Source organism: Phyllobates terribilis, unplaced genomic scaffold, assembly GCF_046119375.1.
Source record: "Phyllobates terribilis strain yellow unplaced genomic scaffold, ASM4611937v1 Scaffold_7__3_contigs__length_470593459, whole genome shotgun sequence".
Taxonomy (NCBI): Eukaryota; Metazoa; Chordata; class Amphibia; order Anura; family Dendrobatidae; genus Phyllobates; species Phyllobates terribilis.
The window spans coordinates 139,324,643-139,344,635 of record NW_027362767.1 but is presented as its reverse complement, the minus strand read 5'-3'; the positions used below and the strand labels follow the sequence as shown (position 1 = coordinate 139,344,635).

At 51.2% G+C, this 19,993-nt stretch overlaps 1 protein-coding gene across 2 annotated transcripts in view; it reads right to left on the bottom strand.

The window, feature by feature from the left end:
- LOC141153973 (NACHT, LRR and PYD domains-containing protein 3-like) overlaps nucleotides 1-19,993 on the bottom strand; it is a 178,229-nt gene that overhangs the window by 50,318 nt on the left and 107,918 nt on the right. For both annotated transcript variants that reach the window (XM_073639302.1, XM_073639301.1), the window contains 2 exons: nucleotides 11,312-11,482; nucleotides 72-242 (listed from right to left, as the gene is read on the bottom strand). In XM_073639302.1, coding sequence (XP_073495403.1) covers nucleotides 72-242; nucleotides 11,312-11,482 — 342 coding nt within the window. The remainder of the gene's footprint in view (nucleotides 1-71; nucleotides 243-11,311; nucleotides 11,483-19,993) is intronic.

Here is a 19,993-nt window from a genome sequence, read left to right as displayed (position 1 = left end):
CGCACGTCTCCGTCCTGTACACGTCTCTTATACTCACACGTCTCTGTCCTGTACACGTCTCTTATACTCACTCTAATGCCTCTATTCTGCAGTCTGGACTGGACAGAGCCTCCATCAAGACATTGAAGTGAGGACCAGACAGATCATTACCAGACAGATATAGTTTCTTCAAGGACCGGTTATCTTTTATTACAGACGCCAATTGGATGCAAGAAGTTTCCGGTAGCTTATTCCTTTCCAATCTGTAAGAATAAGATGTTGAGATGTGGGTGAAGAAATTGGGGGTGTAGATATGGTTGAATACACACCCATCCACACAATGTTACCCTCCTTGTTCCTTGTAGATCCCACATATTGCAAAAGATATCAGTATTGCTTTTTACAATAGAAAGCGGAGATACAGGATGTAAATCTGATGTGCCCAGGGGATGGGGACGACTCGGCGCCCGGGCCTTGTTGTTGCCTGATCTTGGGGGATGTCACAGTGGTCGGCTCCCGGGCCCGTACCCTGGGGTCACTCTTAAAAAAAGAAGGGGGGAAGTTGTATGGGATAGGGATGTTCGTGACGCCACCTGCGGTGTCTGGTGAGGATCACCAGCGCTGCGACAGTCCTCTGAGGCCGGTGTTTAGGCAGCTTAGTCGGTACGACTCCCTACAGGTGGAGCGGGGCCTCAGGGCAGTGTAGAAGAAGGATGCAGGACAGGGGAGACCCAGCCGGGTCAGAGGAAGAGCCGGCACACACACAACAGTTCACTTCAGTACCTTTACTGGTGGTGTTTCATGCACGATCCAGGGCACTTTAGGGTGAAGGGTGCATATCAGGACTCTCCCCAGTGAGCGGGTATAGGGCCTCCTGTTACTTGCCTTTCTTGGATGAGTTTCCGGCCTGCCTGGAGCTAGGCCTAACTCGGTCTCTGTATTGCACCTGCTGACCTGGTGGTAGGGCCTTCTGTTGGAGTTCACACTCCCTGGTCTCTGGGGCCTTCGTGACTCCTGACCCTGGTATAACAGTCAGCTTCTGGTGAACCTGGGACGTATAGTTCTCCAGGGGTTCCGGTTATTCCTGCTGGGGATATAGGCCCCCCGAAAGGCGCGGACCCGGTGTCCGGTAAATGGTTTTGGGGTGTGCTGGTTAAGCTACTCTGCCCCCTATGTTGGTTGCTTACTCACTCGCCTTCGGCCACGCTCGGGGCCCTCACTAGGCTTCACACGGGCAGGAGGCCTCGCTACTCTTCGCCGCTCTCTGAGCGTCGGGACGCTCCTGGCTCACTAATCTGAGCTCACTGAGTCTGAACTCTCTCTAGAGGAACTGACTGAGCTCCACTGCAGACTGACCTCTCTCAGGCTCATCTTCTGCAGGGACTGGAACCAACTCTATCCTCTGAGGAAACTGTTCTCTAGACTGCCTGCCTAACTCCACCCTCCAGTATATATATCCCTATCCGGGCTCCCTCTGGTGGTCTGAGGTGGTAGGGTGGAGGTGTGTGAATGCTATGAGGGCCTCTTGTGGAGAAGTTCATCCATGCACCCCTCTGGGATCTGTGGCACCAATGCACAGCAGGGCGCCACATTCCCCCCTAGCAAAGCTCAGTACTCCAGGACTGAAGTAATTTTTATAACAGGTAACAACATTAACTCTTCCCTTTATGGGAGGCACTTTGTTTGAACGTTGCATAATAAAACATTTTAAATAATAAATATATACATACATACAATAAGCAACCTCAGAATTTAAGTCTGTTCCGGTGAGGTTCCCTGACAGGGTGTCCATCTCACGGGTAAAGTGTGAGGTAGCTTGAGGGACCTGTCCAAAGCAAACCCTCAACGTTGGCCCTGGGGTGGCTGCAGGGCATGGCGATCCTGAGTTGGACCTCCACTTCTGCCAAGCCAGACAGGTTTTTGTTCTGAGGTCACCTAAAGGGGCACTCCAGGGAGTGCAATTATTTACAGCAAACAGTTTTTGGGCTGCACACAGTCCTCAGCCACAAAGTTCTTTATGTACCCTTACGGGTAACTAGAGATAACAAGGGAAGTGTCCATATCACTTAAATTGTCCATTAGTAAGGCAAAGCACATATCAAGATACACATACACGAAAATACACAAGACAATACCCCAGGGGCAACTATCTACACTGTCAGAGTTTCCTTCTCTATTCTCTGTATCTGACAGGGGTGTGACCTCGTGTGCTACGTGTCGACCTACGTGGTACTGGGATGCGTGTGGTACTGGTGTTTGTACTACCTCCCATTCTGTCAGTTCTAAGTGTTGGGGGACTGCAGGGTTGCCTTAACCTCTCTACGGGACTGACAAGTATACCATTGGCTGGGCCTTCTTGCTCTGCTCCAACCGGGGATCCTTCTTCCGGGGATTCTTCTTGAGCAGGCTCTTCTGAAGCACTTACAGGTTCTACTTGCTGTGGAGGGTCTTCTGGCTGTTGAAAGAAGTGGATCACAGGTATTATTACTGCTCCTCCTAGTTGAGGCCAATCTGCCGGGAAATCTCCTAAGTCAGTATGGAGTACTGCTTCTTTAGGCTCCTCCGGTACGGTGAGAGGCACTTCTTCTTGGGGCTTTAGCAGGTCTGGACACAACTTCAGATGGTCTCTAGATACCGTTGCAGTCGTTATTCCACCGTCTTTGCTAATCAAACAGGTCTTCTTGTTATCAAATCTTGAATTTAACACAGTGTAGGGTTCTCTCTCCCACTGGTCATCAAGTTTGTGGTTTCTCCTTTTCCTCTTTAACACCACTTCTCCTGATGTGAAGGGTTCTGCGGGTGCACTTTTATTGTAGTGGGCTTCCTGCTTGTCCCTTACCCGAGTAAGACTGTCTTCAACACAGGCCTGTACTCTTCTGTACTGCTCCTGTCTGGTCGTGTCCCAGTCCTCAGTGGACATATCTGCTTCTGGTTCTACTACACCAAGCTCCAGGTCCATGGGCAACTTCCCGGGTCTTGCTCGCATGAGATATGCTGGAGTACAATTGGTGGAACTCACAGGTATGTGGTTGTACAGATCTACCAGGTCAGGTAGTAGGTCTGGCCACTGATTTCTCTCCTCTAGTGGTAAGGTCTTCAGCAGGTCGATGACGATGTTATTCATCTTTTCACAGAGACCGTTGGTTTGGGGGTGGTACAGTGTAGTCCGAATCTTTTTACACCCGTACAGATGGCAGAACTCCTTGAACAATTCGGCTTCAAAGGCTGAGCCTTGATCTGTCAGCACCTGCTCCGGGGATCCATGGGGCCAGCAGAAGTATGCCTGAAATGTCTTCGCCGCAGTTTCTGCCGTCAGATCCTTGACGGGGGCGACCACCAGGAACCGGGAGTAGTGATCCACCATGGTCAGGACATAGGAATATCCTGACCTGCTGGGTGACAGCTTGACATGATCCAGGGCCACGATCTCCAAGGGTCGAGTTGTCTTGATGGGTTGCAGGGGTGCCTTCTGGCTGCTGTAGTCTTTTCTTCTGAGGCTACAGGGTCCACAATCCCGGCACCACCTCTCTATGGAACTGCGCATTCCAACCCAATAAAACCGACCTTTCAGCAGGGTTTCTAGCTTCTTCCAGCCAAAGTGCCCTGCTTGATCGTGGTAGGCCTCCAACACCATCTGGATGTCCATCCTGGGCACTATGATCTGCCATACCATCTCATGGGTCCTCGGGTTGACGTACCTTTGGCACAGGTTCTCTCTATAGATGAACAGCCGTCTTCTCTCATTCCACAGTTGCTTGGCTTGTGGAGACGCGTCCTTCTCCAGGGAGGAACCTTCCTGGTTTATCAGTTCTTTGATACGGCTGACAACCGGGTCGCTGTCCTGGGTCTACTTCCAGCTGTGCTGAGGCAAAGGGTTTAACGTCTTACCGCGATGCCTCCTGGAGGCTCGTTGCTCATGGACCACTTCATTACGGTGGAAGGCAGGTAGCTCAACCTCCTCCAGGTCATCCACTTCTTCTTCAGTGTCTGACTGGTGAGGCATCCTGGACAGGGCATCGGCGTTGGCATTCTTGCGGCCTGCCCGGTACTTAATGGTGAACTGGTAGTTTGACAGCCGAGCCATCCATCGTTGTTCCATGGCTCCTAACTTGGCTGTTTCCAGATGAGTCAAGGGGTTATTATCAGTGAAGGCAGTGAACTTACTGGAGGCTAGGTAGTGCTTGAACCGCTCGGTGATGGCCCAGACCAGGGCCAGGAACTCCAACTTGAAGCTGCTATAGTTCTCTGGGTTCCTCTCGGTCGGGCGGAGCTTCCAGCTTGCATAGGCGATCACCTTCTCTCGGCCATTCTGCTTCTGACTTAACACAGCTCTCAATCCCTTGTTGCTGGCATCAGTGTACAGCAGGAACGGTTGGCTGTAGTCAGGGCAGGCTAGGATCTTTTTGCCGGTCAGGATACCCTTCATCACCTCAAAGGATTCAGCTTGCTCCTTACCCCACTGGAACGGGGGGTTTCTGCCTCTCCCGGACTGTCCTACCAGGAGATCTTGCAAAGGCGCCGCTTTCTTGGTATAGTCCTTCACAAACCTCCAGTAATACCCGACTAGTCCCAGAAACTGACGTACCTCCTTGAGGCTCTTCGGCTCTGGCCATTTCTGGATGGCAGTGACCTTCTCCGTGTTCGGTGCTACTCCTTCTGGACTGACGATGTGCCCCAGGTACTATACCTTTCACTTGAGCAGGTGGCACTTGGAGGGCTTCAGCTTCATCCCATACCGGGACAGCAACTCAAATACCTCTGCCAGGTGCTTCAAATGGTCGTCGTACGTTTTGGAGTACACTATCACGTCATCCAGGTATAGCAGTACGGTCTCGAAGTTGCGGTGTCCCTGGCAGCACTCCATTAATCTCTGGAATGTTCCGGGGGCGTTGCAGAGTCCAAACGGCATACTGTTGAACTCGCAGAGTCCCATCGGGGTGGTGAAGGCCGTCTTCTCCCGATCCTCCTCAGCAACAGCTACTTGCCAGTACCCACTAGTGAGGTCAAGGGTGGAGAAGTAATTTGCAGACTTTAATGCAGCCAGGAATTCCTCTATACGGGGCAAAGGGTATGCATCTTTGTGTGTTATGCGATTTACCTGTCTGTAATCTACACACATTCTCATGCGTCCATCCTTTTTCCTGACTAGGACCAGGGGAGCTGCCCAGGAACTACAGCTATCCCTTACTACCCCTGCCTTCTTCATGTCGTGCAACATCTCCTTCGCCTTCTGGTAGTGTGCTGGTGGTATGGGCCTGTAACGTTCTTTGATGGGTGGATGGTCACCTGTGGGTATATGGTGTTGTACCCCTTTAATCCTCCCAAAGTCAAGTGGGTGTTTACTGAATACCTGCTCCTGAACCACCCGGTGTACACCCTGCTTCTGATGGGCAGGAGTGATGTCTGTCCCAACATGGAGCTGTTGACACCAATCCTCCACCTGGGTTCCCGGGTCATTATGCTCCACTTCGTCTGGTGAGGTTAAGGACTTCGCCGTGTGTATGGAGTTGTTATCTACTGTGTACAGTATGGCAACAGTGGCGTAGCGTGGTAATCTAACCTCGTCCTCCCCATAGTTTAGGAGGCCTACGGGCACCCTCCCATTGCATACATCCACTACCCCTCTGGCAGTCAAGAGTGTAGGTCTATGCTCCGAGCTAAGGGGCTCTACTACCGCCTGGTAGCTCCGTCCTTTGAGACCTATTGCTGCTCTACACCAAATCAGCATTTCACTCATCGGGGGAATAACAATGGGTACCGGCTCTGTCACCCGTACATTACCAATTTCACCGCCTGTTAGCTTTACCTGTTGCTGGTACATAAGGGCTCGGATCTCTTTCTGGAGCGCCCTTCTCTGTCCTGGTCTGGCAGTGCCAGCTATCTGTTGGAGCAAGAACAACACTTCTCCCAAACAGTTACTAACAATATTTGTGCCATGTACCATATACAAGTCTGTATCATCAGGATTAGTCTCTACTACAATTAGTCCCTGGTCCTTCAGTTCCACTCTTCCCACCTTTACTGCCACATCCTTAACCCCGACTAGGTTAAGGGGGAAGCAAGTTTGAGGCATACACGGAAAGATTTGGATCTGGTGGGTGAAGTTCATCTATGGACCAGAACCTTTTGTAGAGGACATCAGGCATGATGGTCACCTGAGATCCTGTGTCCAGCAGAGGAGGTGTCGCGATGCCATCCAGCACGATGGACAGGAAACGTCTTCCTCCCACAAACCTGTGGTACCAGTTTGATGGGCCTGAGGGGTCTACTCCTGGGTGTCGGCCCTCGGCCCCAGGGTTTGCTTGTTTAAAGGACAGCTCCGGACGACGTGACCTGTCTTGTGGCAGCGGTGGCAGACGGGGTCCTTTGGCGGGCGGCGTTGGTCGCTGGTCCTCCCAGAGGGTGGAGTTGTCCTCCTCCTTCTCATCCAGGGGACATCCTCAGGGCTGTCGGCTAGCAGGATCCTTCCTTCCGCCTCGGGCTCCGTCCGCAGCTGCAGGGCACTCAGTACAGTGGTCAGGGTTTTGCTCAACTGACGCACTTCAGAGCGCAGGCTGTCCAGCTCACTAGGGGACGTTGATAGAACCTTGGCTTCAGCAGCCACCGGGGAAAAGGTGGACGCTGCGGGCACTGGGGTGGCCCCACCCTGGTAACATTGGATATCAGTTGTTTCCAGGGGCTGCAGTCCTTTTATAGCCATGTCCTTAAGGGTGTCAAAGGTGGCATCTGGATGATCCAGGGACCACCAACGCACAGTCCTGCTTTCCTCTTGAGACCTCAGTCCCCGGATAAACTGTTCCTTCAGCATTCTATTTTCATTATTGATGCTGGTTGGACTAACCTGTTTCAGAGCTCGCAGGGCCCCTTGTAAATGCCAGGCATAGTCTCGAACACTGTCCCCCGGTTGCTGAGAGCAGTTGTAGAACCTCATCCGGAGGTCTGTCTCAGTACGATTCTCAAAGACAGTCTGTAACTTTTTAAAGATTGCGGACACTGACTCCTGGTCTGCAGCCGACCAGGTTTCTACTTCTCGCTCCGCAGCACCAGTCAATTGTCTTAATACGAGAGCGGCTCTTTGCTTGCCTGTCATAGAGTACATGTCCAGTATACCGCATATTTTCCTTTTGAATCCAGACAGGGTATCTGGTTTGCCGCTGTACTGGGGGAGCCACTTCGCTCCAGGGATGTACGGTAGGGCCATGGGTATGACAGGGGTTACAAGCCCTGCTGGTGAAGCGGCTGCTTCAGCCTGCTCGGCGCCGGGCGCGGGTTGATCATCAGGGCCGTTAACCGGTACTCCGGCATTGTGCTGTTCTTCTGACATTCTGGCGCCCCCCTAGCGAACCGTGGCCTACCTTCTTTTCTTTTCTTCCGGTAGGCCGCAGCTCCGCAGGTGACGGTCTTCCTTCAGGACCTTGCGTCGCTTGCGTCCTACGTCAGAGCGTTCACCGGGGCTCCTTCCAGGACCTGGCGCTTCCTGGTTTGACGTCGAGGCGTGGGGCGTGTCCGGGGCTTCGCGCGCTTCGGCAGGTACGCCTCTCAGTTTCCCGCGGTTACGCCCTTCTTCCCGCTCGGCGGCACAACAATGGCGGCGATCTTCGCCACAGTTAAATACACAGTTCTGATTAAAGGTGCACAGTACCCGGTGGCAACGGCCACAACACTCCGTCGTTGCAGCGGGTACGGAATCCTGTTCGTGACGCCATGAAGAGATGACGAGCCCAGGGGATGGGGATGACTCGGCGCCCGGGCCTTGTTGTTGCCTGATCTTGGGGGATGTCACAGTGGTCGGCTCCCGGGCCCGTACCCTGGGGTCACTCTTAAAAAAAGAAGGGGGGAAGTTGTATGGGATAGGGATGGTCGTGACGCCACCTGCGGTGTCTGGTGAGGATCACCAGCGCTGCGACAGTCCTCTGAGGCCGGTGTTTAGGCAGCTTAGTCGGTATGACTCCCTACAGGTGGAGCGGGGCCTCAGGGCAGTGTAGAAGAAGGATGCAGGACAGGGGGGACCCAGCCGGGTCAGAGGAAGAACCAGCACACACACAACAGTTCACTTCAGTACCTTTACTGGTGGCGTTTCAGGCACGATCCAGGGCACTTTAGGGTGAAGGGTGCATATCGGGACTCTCCCCAGTGAGCGGGTATAGGGCCTCCTGTTACTTGCCTTTCTTGGATGAGTTTCTGGCCTGCCTGGAGCTAGGCCTAACTCGGTCTCTGTATTGCACCTGCTGACCTGGTGGTAGGGCCTTCTGTTGGAGTTCACACTCCCTGGTCTCTGGGGCCTCTGTGACTCCTGACCCTGGTATAACAGTCAGCTTCTGGTGAACCTGGGACGTATAGTTCTCCAGCGGTTCCGGTTATTCCTGCTGGGGATATAGGCCCCCCCGTAGGCGCGGACCCGGTGTCCGGTAAATGGTTTTGGGGTGAGCTGGTTAAGCTCCTCCGCCCCTATGTTGCTTGCTTACTCGCCCTCACTAGGCTTCACACGGGCAGTAGGCCTCGCTGCTCTTCGCCGCTCTCTGAGCGTCGGCACGCTCCTGGCTCACTAATCTGAGCTCACTGAGTCTGAACTCTCTCTAGAGGAACTGACTGAGCTCCACTGCCGACTGACGTCTCTCAGGCTCATCTTCTGCAGGGATTGGAACCAACTCTGTCCTCTGAGGAAACTGTTCTCTAGACTGCCTTGCATAACTCCACCCTCCACTATATATATATCTCTATCCGGGCTTCCTCTGGTGGTCTGAGGTGGTAGGGTGGAGCTGTGTGAATGCTATGAGGGCCTCTTGTGGAGAAGTCCATCCATGCACCCCTCTGGGATCTGTGGCACCAATGCACAGCAGGGCGCCACAAATCCATTCAAGGATTGACTCATAGACTTATTGTCTATAAGTGTTGTATGTAGAATCTCCCGTATAAATCAGACTTAGCTTCATCCTGCTTGTAAGAGCTGACAAAGAGAAACATATCACAAGCAGTAGGCAGATGAGCCAGGCTGATGCTGCATCACATAGGAAACGCTGAAAATGTTCACTAGGAGACAGAAAACAACTTTCACATGTCACTGGATACAGAACAAGTGTGCATTGTGATGAGACTCTTCCCCTTTTATAAAGCTAGAGACATCATACGAAATGGGGGACAATCAGAAACCATACCAAAAAGGAAGGAGTCAACATGGCAGACAACCAAGTTTGCATTCCTGATTTTTATTTAATGATTGTTTTATTAATAAAAAATCCATACAATTTGAAAATTTGTTCCCTTGCAAGCAGCTACCCAAGCATTTTTCCAAATTATACAATGTTTACTATGATGATATGTATATTACAAACCCTTTAATGCTCCATGATAGATATATCCATCGTGTATCAGACCATGCTGTATGGTGTGGGTTCAGGAGCAGAGTTTGCACTACACAGGACAGGAACCAACTGTGTTACACAACAAGCATCTGCATCTAAAAACAGTGAACAGAACTAGCTCCATTCGCTGCTGTTTAATCCTTAAATGCCACTGTGCCGGCCCGGCCGGGCCGCAGCAGTCAAGGTACTGGTGCACGGCTGTCTGAGTGCTGGTATGGTCCGACTAGGGGCGCGCGCCAGTCTTTATCAATTGTGGGGGTTAATAATAAAATAATAAAAAAAAAGGTTTGTAATGCCAGGTGGGATGGTCGGCCTGGTATGGCCGGGCACTGATGAAGACCCCTGGGAGTTAGGTGGCCATGAGCAGTGCCAGATGATTAACCCTTCCCAACCAGGGCTGGCTTCCAGGGGAGTTGGAGCAGGAATGGCACAGCAGGAAATAATAAGCTTGAGACAGCGTAATAACCAGTTTGTACCTTTTACTGGAGTTCTGCAAACAGTTCCAGAAGATTCTGTACAATTCACATACAGGGTTTTGGACAAACCTGCATGGTGAGGGTTCAGACTCTCTGCTGTGAGGTCGTGTAGCCTTCCTGCTGCTAATTACCCCTCTGGTAGACGATTCCTTGGATCCCCAGGGGTCCAAGGTAAACAGTTACTGGATCTGTGATCCCGCTTGAATCCTGTCAGAACACTTACTTTCTCTGGCAGCAGTGTCTTTGACTCCATGCAGTTGCTGAGCTCCTGGGAAAACACTTTACTGCTCGTTATATGAAGACTGAGCAGTCTTTCAGTTTAGCACGGACCGTGGACGTCTCTGTGCTCTAGGGACTGGACCCTGCCTTGTACAGCTTTCCCTTGCAGAGAGTACACTTCTCTCCCTTGCTAAGGGAAGACTCCATGATGCTCCTTCCTCACACTACAACTCAAGCGCCTCCTCCCCTATCTGAGGGATCCTGCAAAACTTCTTGGTTTGGAAAAAAGTGCAAAATCCTTCAGTAAGGGATTGGATAACAATATATGTATGCAATGAAAACAGCAGAGAACTTATCCCTCACCATTGCTGGCAATACATATGAATTATATTACACGTGCAGGCATATTTTAGTGGCGCTATAGAAACGGGCGCCACACCACTGTCAGGCACTGACAGCTGTAGTTAAGCCTTTTGTTTCTGCCTTGACATTCACTGGTCCATGACATCGTAATCGTAGGGTGCTGATGCATTGCCATGGCCGCTGGGGCCCCAGCTGCCATGTTGGTACTTCTATGAGGCCTAGCCAAAGAACTAATAAGAACAAAAGAAAAGCCTGACAGTGATCAGTTACATGCTCAGAAGTCATGTGAAGTCAGTAAAACCCCAGATACTACAAGTGAGCAAATATAACCACAGCCAAATACAGAACCAAGGCGTTTATCAAATGCAAACAAAGGTAAACCACCTGTGCGTCTCTCATACAAGGCAAACACAGTCAGAATATATAAACCCACATCTCAAGAGGATATATCTCAGCCATCAGAAGCTAATAAATTATTTAAGTCTTCAGAGGATATGAAATTCATGCATGACAATGAAGGATGTCTGACACTTGCAGTGATGGAGAGAGTTAAGGAAAGAACCAAGCATATTGATAATTTTTTAAAGGGTCTTCAAGAACAAGGAATTCTAGACTTACATTGCTGGCCAGCTAAGGATATTTTGACATGCCTGTAGATGTTTTTGCAAAGCCATTGACTGCGGAGAGAGATGTTCGGTGTGATGAAGTTAGTGAGCCTAATGGACTGAGCCTTAGATTTTGAGAAGGGGTGTCGGAGTGAACAATGTCTGACTGTTGAATCACTTTGGTGAAATCTGAAACATAGTCAGCAATTCAATAGACGTAACAGGTTCAGAGCATAAAACATGATAAAATCCATTTATACTTTTTGTCACCAGAAGCCTCTGTCCTGTACACATCTCTAATACTCACTCTAATGTCTCTATCCTGCAGTCTGGACTGGACAGAGCCTCCGTCAAATCATCGAAGTGTGGACCAAACAGACGGTTAACTGATAGGTCAAGTATCTTCAGGTACTTATTTTTTTTAATCAGAGATGCCAAATGGATACAGCAAGAGTCTGGTAGGTCATTACCACCCAATCTGTAAGAATAAGAAAATGAGATATGGGTGAGGTGCAACAAAGTGTTAGTATAAAATCTAATGCTGTGAAAGTGGTGGGAAATTTTCCTCGGCACAAAGCCACCTCTTGTGTGCAGGGGATATCAAGAATGATGGGACCCTCACCTATCAAGAGAACAGGTAGTCTGTGCCTATTTACCAATTACTTCAGATGTCAGAGACAATTAGTTTAGAAATTTAGTTAAGTTTCAAAACCTAGAAACTCTGTGCAGTGGCTCACTGGTCAGCACTCACTGGTCAGCACTCACTAGCCAGCACTCACTAGACAGTACTCACTAGCCAGCACTCACTGGTCAGCACTCACTGGTCAGCACTCACTGGACAGCACTCACCGGTCAGCACTCACTAGTCAGCACTCACCGGTCTGCACTCACTGGCCAGCACTCACCGGTCAGCACTCACTGGCCAGCACTCACCGGTCAGCACTCACTGGTCAGCACTCACCGGTCAGCACTCACTGGACAGCACTCACTGGTCAGCACTCACCGGTCAGCACTCACTGGACAGCACTCACTGGACAGCACTCACCGGTCAGCACTCACTGGTCAGCACTCACCGGTCAGCACTCACTGGCCAGCACTCACCGGTCAGCATTCACTAGCCAGCACTCACTGGACAGTACTCACCGGTCAGCACTCACCGGCCAGCACTCACTGGTCAGCACTCACTGGTCAGCACTCACTGGACAGCACTCACCGGTCAGCACTCACTGGTCAGCACTCACTGGCCAGCACTCACTGGTCAGCACTCACCGGTCAGCACTCACTAGCCAGCACTCACTGGTCAGCACTCACTGGCCAGCACTCACCGGTCAGCACTCACTGGACAGCACTCACTGGCCAGCACTCACTGGTCACCACTCACCGGTCAGCACTCACCGGTCAGCACTCACTGGCCAGCACACACCGGTCAGCACTCATTGGCCAGCACACACCGGTCAGCATTGCTGTGGCATTGGCTCACATCATGAACATCTGCATGGAGTTTGTATGTTCTTCTGTGTAGACTTATTTGCAAGGAATTTAGATTGTATTTTATATGCAATTTATTGTGTGTATGCATGACCGTGTACGGCCAACCTGGGTTCCATAGTTCCGTAATACCCCTCCCCATCTTACCGACCTCAAGTAGCTTAACAAATAAAAACACTGCACCTGTAATTTCTTTGGATAAATTTGGCCACAGCGGCCATTTTATTAACAAACAACATTAACATATAAACATTATTATTCAAATAAATAAATAAGAAGGGAGGGTTCTTGGAGTTAAAAATTAGATCTGGCATAACTAAACCGAAATCGAACCACCGTATTACCCTCAGCCGTCCATCACCAGCTCGAGGGCACCAAAAGCTCCCAGGGTAAAACCCCGTCCAGAGCCCCAAAAACCAAATGCCAAATCACCCCGCTTAATCAAGCCACTGCCTGTAAATTTCCAATAACTTTCCCACCGACACTTCTGTGCCAACTCCAAGAACCCCACCCCCCGCCACAAACGAACAGCCCTGACCACCTCAGGCTCGTGAGCGCCCCAACACTGCCAAAGCCCTCTCAATCCCCTCCTGTATAGATAATGCCCATAAATCAATCCCAATATCGTTCAGGTGCACCCCATCCTTTGCCCAAAAATCACCAACCCCTGCCTCAAGATCAAGATGCCGAACACTTACACCCCCATTTCTACCAACAAAAGCTGCTATGGCTCTATTCAACTTTACTCTTGCCCTATTAATGCCCTTCACTGATCTGGCCTCCCTCCAATTTTTTCTCGGCACAATGTCAGACCAAACCGTCAACACCCCAGGAAAAGATGTCCATAACCTTAAAAAATCAATTCGAATATCCCTCATCAATTCCATAACTGGCCGAACCCCCAAATCATTCCCCCCCATATGCACCACCAAAATGTCCGGCGCCCGGTCCAAACGAGCCGCCTTATGGAATTCAGGAAGCACCCTTCTCCATACCATCCCTCTAAAACCCAGCCACCGGACCACCACTTGCTCTCTGCTAAAACCCAATTGCCTACCGTTTGGCCTCACATCCGCCCGCAGCGCCCCCCAATGAACGAAAGAGTGTCCAAGAATCCAGACTAATAACGGGACGTCACCTGCAATAAGACAACCAAAGAATTGTATTCACTTCTGACCAGATAAAACATAAGCCTGCACACCTAATGCCGTACATAGGACAGATAACGATCTGAACTCCACCTCCCGATGCGTTTTATCACATCCTTTCCTAAACCCAAACCGTCCGCTTCTGACGCCGCACCGATTCTGAAAGAATGCGACCCGTACACCTCAGGACTAAGGCCCAACTCCCGGATCCCTTTTTTAAATACTGCAATAAATTGAAAACGTGACAGAAACTCTCCGTTTTTATGACACAATAATGGGCCCTTACGTCCCGACCAAACCTGCCAGTAAGCCATTAAACATCTCCTAGGACACATAAACGATCCATCAACTTCCCCCAATACCACTAGCTTGCCTCTGCCCAATTGATCCGTCTTCGCCCTCCTAATCCAAAATTCGATGCCCCCTTTCCGACCGTTCACATCCTCGGCAAACAAACCCCCAACCTTATTCCTACTTGGTGCCACCAACTCACCTAATCTTAGAGCGCCAAAGAACGCCAATGAAAAAGCCAACCTAAACAGTGTGGCTTCAAAAACTGAACAACAAATCTTATCCAACGCTAAACCCAACCGCTCTAAAATACTAAAAGTCACCGGTCTTCGTTTATCTAACACCTTACCGCCTCTCCTAAAGCCCCTAAGTGCTTGCTTCACTAAAAACGATTTTGTAACGTCTTTTAACCCCTGCAATTTAAAAGCGAATGCCAATCCTGCTACAAATTTACTAACTTTTGACACAGACCATCCACTCTCTGCTGCCCTTCCCACAAGAAACAGCACCGCCATCTCTCTATCTCCTTCACTTTCCACCACACCCCACTCCAGAATCCAACTTCGCCATACTCGCCACGATGCCTCGTATGATGCCCAGGTCTGCCTCGTAATGGACTCCCTTATTAACCGTCCGGCTCCTCCATAACCAGTTGCCACAAATGCGAAGGGCATTCTTGACCCACGTCCTCGGCCTCTGGTGCTAGCGCCCGAAAACGGTCCCACTGAAAACGAGATAAGGCATCTGCTATAGAATTTTGTACACCTGGAACATGGACCGCTGTAATCCAAGCGTTCAGCTTAAGACAACAAAGTACTAGTTCCCTCAGTAGCCTAATCACAGGCGGGGATGAGGCCGACAAGCTGTTGATGACAGACACCACTCCCATGTTATCGCAATGAAACCGAATTCTCCTGTTGGCAAAACACTCCCCCCAAATAGTAACCGCAACAACAATAGGGAACAATTCCAAAAACGCCAGGTTCCTCGTAAGTCCCCTCTCCGTCCACCCACTCGGCCATGCCCCAACACTCCACCGCCCTTTCCAGTAGGCCCCGTATCCAGCACCTCCCGCAGCATCTGTAAAAATCTCACAATCAAAACTGCTTACAAACTCCTGCTGGATTAATGACCTGCCATTATAGCTTTCCAAAAACAACTTCCAAACCCTCAGATCCTCCTTGTGTTCCTTATTTAGGCGGATAAAATGATGAGCCGCACGCACTCCTGCTGTGGCGCCTGACAACCTGCGACACAATATTCTGCCCATTGGCATAATCCTGCATGCAAAATTTAAGCGCCCCAACAGCGATTGTAGCTCCCTCAGGGTCACCTTGCGCAACCTCCTGACTCTATCGACCTCCTGCTTGAGCAGACACAATTTATCTTCAGGTAACCGGCACTCCATCCTTTCTGTATCAATTACAATGCCCAAAAAACTTAGGATTGTGCAAGGGCCTTCTGTCTTTTCTTTTGCCAATGGTTCACCAAAATGCTCCGCTACCCACACCATAGTACCTAACAAATTCCTACACAATAACGATTGCGGAGGGCCTATAAACAAAAAATCATCCAAATAATGAATGACTGAATTAACTGATGCCAGGTCCATCACCACCCATTCCAAAAAGGTACTAAACGTTTCAAACAAAGAACACGAAATTGCACAACCCATTGGCAAACACCTATCCATGTAATATGCCCCATTCCAAAAACAACCTAACAACGGGATGCTATCCGGGTGAACTGGCAGCAACCGAAAAGCCGACTCGATATCCGTCTTGGCTAGCAACGATCCTGACCCATAACGCTGTACCCATCGCACCGCCGCATCAAATGATGTATATTCAACTGAACATAATTCCTGTGCAATGCCATCATTCACCGAGAGCCCCTTCGGGTACGACAAATGCTGAATCAAACGAAACTTATTCAGCTCTTTTTTGGGCACAACCCCCAGTGGCGAGATAATCACCCTGCTGCTAGGTAATACCCGAAACGGTCCCGCCATCCTGCCCAATTCCACCTCCTTAGCCAACTTCACGCTAACCACATCCGGATGAAGGGAAGCCGACGTCAAATTTTTTAGAGAAAAGGGGACCTCGTGCTCAGGAGGAGGGATTCTAAAACCTTCCAAAAACCCATCCGAAATGACCTTAGCCTTCGACTGATCAGGATACCTACTTAGAAAGGGGGCCATCGCGTGAACCCTCACCGGAGTCACCCCTTTGACCGGTACCCACTGTCGGCTTTCCCTTACCCTTCTTAAAGCATTTTGATGCTCCGTGTGAGTTTCCATTACAATGGGAGCACACGTGTTTGAATTTACAGGAGGTCCCGTACTTGCATTGGCCGTCATTAAATTGCCAGCAAGTTCCCACTTCCTTCTTAGTGCTTTGTGCCCCTTGGTTACCTCCCCCTTGTCCTGCTGGTTGGTTACCACTACTGCTGCTCCCGTGAAAGGACTGCCCATACCTCACTGGGGCCATAACCTTCAGCCACAACCCAATGTCCTTTTGATCCCATCTGATCTCAGGGCGGACTGCCTTCCTCTGACGAAATTGCTCGTCATAACGTAACCATGTCTGACCCCCGTAAGTCCTATGAGCCTCCCCAATAGCATCAAGGTAGCAAAACAAACCTGAGTATTTATCAGGAGCTTTTTCCCCAATAACAATAGCCATTATTGCAAAAGCTTGCAACCAATTGACAAACGTCTGTGGAATCAACCTCCACCTACGCTTCTCTTCTTCCTCTTTTTTACTGTCTTCCTTTTTTCCCTTATCCAGGTTAAACTTTTCCAACGGAAGAAGGGAAAAAATTTCGACATACTCGTCCCGCCAAATTTTTTCTTTAACCTCTTTTTTTAAATGCGCCCCCAATGGCCCCTCAAAGCACACGTATACCTCCCCTTTCGCCCTATCATCCAGTTTTATACTATCCGCATTATCCTTTTCTGTCTGCACACACACCGACACCCCAGAAGGTGTCCCAGCTGTACACCCCGCCGACCTGGCCGACTCGCTCCCCACCTGCAACAACGCCGGTTGACTAGGTAGCCAAGCCCCAGCCGGTGACAACCCCCTTTGAATGGCCCCCCCGCCGTCTATTCTCGCCAAAATGCGCGACATGCTAACCAACAAATCCCTAAACCCACTTACATCTGACCCACTACCTCCCCTAACATTTTCCCCGCTGGGCCCAGACACCTGCCTATCGCCTACCCCATCCGCTACAGACCCCGCGGGCGACAAACCATACATAGACGCATACTCACGAAGCTGCGCAGGTGCTGTGTCCCCGCCAGCCGTACTTGCCGAGTCCTGATGAGTCCTTGGTTCGTCTTGTTCTTCTCCATAATCCAGTCCGACCGACCCCTGCTGCTCAAGGCCCGCGCCCCTGGCCTCCTCGTCACCAGGGGGGACCCGAGCCCGTGCCGACCTCCCCGCCGTTCGTCCTCCACTCCTCACCGCCGACCGTGCACATCCGCGATTTTTAGACCCGGACTCACCAGCCCGATCCGTGTTGGTCCGTGGATAACTGCCAGGCAAATCCGTGCTGCTGCCCGCCGCTCCATCCCTCTGCCTGGAGAAACTTGAGCCAGGCAGCAGGTCCTGGAATTGGTGCTGCCTGCCCGTGTAGCTCCGCTGCTGTCTGCGCCCTCTGGTCTGTCTGGCAGGCACCCCGACAGGAACGTCGCCAGGTGTGCCTACCGCGCTGGTGTTCCCTCCGTTCCCCGCTGCAGGATTGCCGCCCTTTTTTCTTTTAAATAACCGGCGTCTTGAATCGCCACTAGATCTTGGAGCGGGGGGCGTGTCACTGCGCCCGCCGCTCATTGGCTGTGCGTCCCTCTCGTCTGTCTCCGGGGCCGGAAGTGACGTAGTCCCCATTTCCGGTGAGGCCCCGCCCCCCGGATGATGCGTCTGCGGCCCGGGCCTTGCTTCCGGCGTGGCCTGGGCTCTAGTACTGCGGCGCGCCGACGGGGGAGGCTGCACCACGACGGACCGGGGAACTTCAGTTGCGGACCGCGACCCGATGCAGGGGGAGCCCGCAGACCGGCTGGGCGGATTCCTGCCGCGGCGGGCACGCCGGCAGGGGATTCCGCCGGCATGCTCCCCGGACACAGGGTCCCCTGAGGGGCTCCGCAGCCTGCGCCTGCTGCCCGTACCAACCATCTCCAGGGAAAGCCTCTCGGGGGGCCGCGTCCTCCTGGCCCTTCTTCCCAAACCCGACGGGGATTCTTCCTCCCCGGCATTCCCCAGAAGTCCGGCCAGCTGGGCCTCAAGCCACCCTCCTTGCCTGGATCTGGCAGTCTCCCTCAGCCTGGCGATAAGGGACTCCACAGACTCCATAATAGCGAGAAGAGTGTCCCAGCAATTAGAAAGGTAAAATAATTTTTTTTTTTTTTTTTTTTTTTTTTATCGGTGCTCCAGAACTTCTCTCAATGGCTTCTTCCCTGGACTGCCCGTTTTCCCGCACTTTTCCCTATTATACCTCTTCCCCCCTTTACCCCACCCCCATCCAAATGCCAGCCCCTCCAAACCTATACCCAATCCCGACCATTGGGATTTAAAAATTGCACCCTCCTGGCCAATCCCGGTCATGTGGGGCTTCCTTCTAGGTTCCCATGCCTCCAGCCCCCTTCTTGATATATCTTAAAACTACAGGGACATGCATACTTACATTCAGAATATCAAATTCAGGACATTACAAGCTTATGGCTGTCATAAACATGCAGAATTTAATGTACCAGTTCATAATATGCAGTATAATACTCATGAAAACATCTCTTATACTGGCACAACTCTCTCCTGTGCACGTCTCTTATACTCGCACGTCTCCCTCCTGTGCACGTCTCTTATACTCGCACGTCTCCGTCCTGTACACGTCTCTTATACTCGCACGTCTCCTTCCTGTACACGTCTCTTATACTCGCACGTCTCCGTCCTGTACACGTCTCTCATACTCGCACGTCTCCATCCTGTACACATCTCTTATACTCGCACGTCTCCGTCCTGTACACGTCTCTTATACTCGCACGTCTCCATCCTGTACACGTCTCTTATACCCGCACGTCTCCATCCTGTACACGTCTCTTATACTCGCACGTCTCCATCCTCTACACGTCTCTTATACTCGCACGTCTCCATCCTGTACACGTCTCTTATACCCGCACGTCTCCATCCTGTACACGTCTCTTATACTCGCACGTCTCCGTCCTGTACACGTCTCTTATACCCGCACGTCTCCGTCCTGTACACGTCTCTTATACTCGCACGTCTCCATCCTGTACACGTCTCTTATACTCGCACGTCTCCATCCTGTACACGTCTCTTATACTCGCACGTCTCCGTCCTGTACACGTCTCTTATACTCGCACGTCTCCGTCCTGTACACGTCTCTCATACTCGCACGTCTCCATCCTGTACACATCTCTTATACTCGCACGTCTCCGTCCTGTACACGTCTCTTATACTCGCACGTCTCCATCCTGTACACGTCTCTTATACCCGCACGTCTCCATCCTGTACACGTCTCTTATACTCGCACGTCTCCATCCTGTACACGTCTCTTATACTCGCACGTCTCCATCCTGTACACGTCTCTTATACCCGCACGTCTCCATCCTGTACACGTCTCTTATACTCGCACGTCTCCGTCCTGTACACGTCTCTTATACCCGCACGTCTCCGTCCTGTACACGTCTCTTATACTCGCACGTCTCCATCCTGTACACGTCTCTTATACTCGCACGTCTCCATCCTGTACACGTCTCTTATACTCGCACGTCTCCGTCCTGTACACGTCTCTTATACTCGCACGTCTCCGTCCTGTACACGTCTCTTATACTCGCACGTCTCCGTCCTGTACACGTCTCTTATACTCGCACGTCTCTGTCCTGTACACGTCTCTTATACCCGCACATCTCCATCCTGTACACGTCTGTTATACTCGCACGTCTCCGTCCTGTACACGTCTCATATACTCGCACGTCTCCGTCCTGTACACGTCTCTTATACTCACACGTCTCTGTCCTGTACACGTCTCTTATACTCACACGT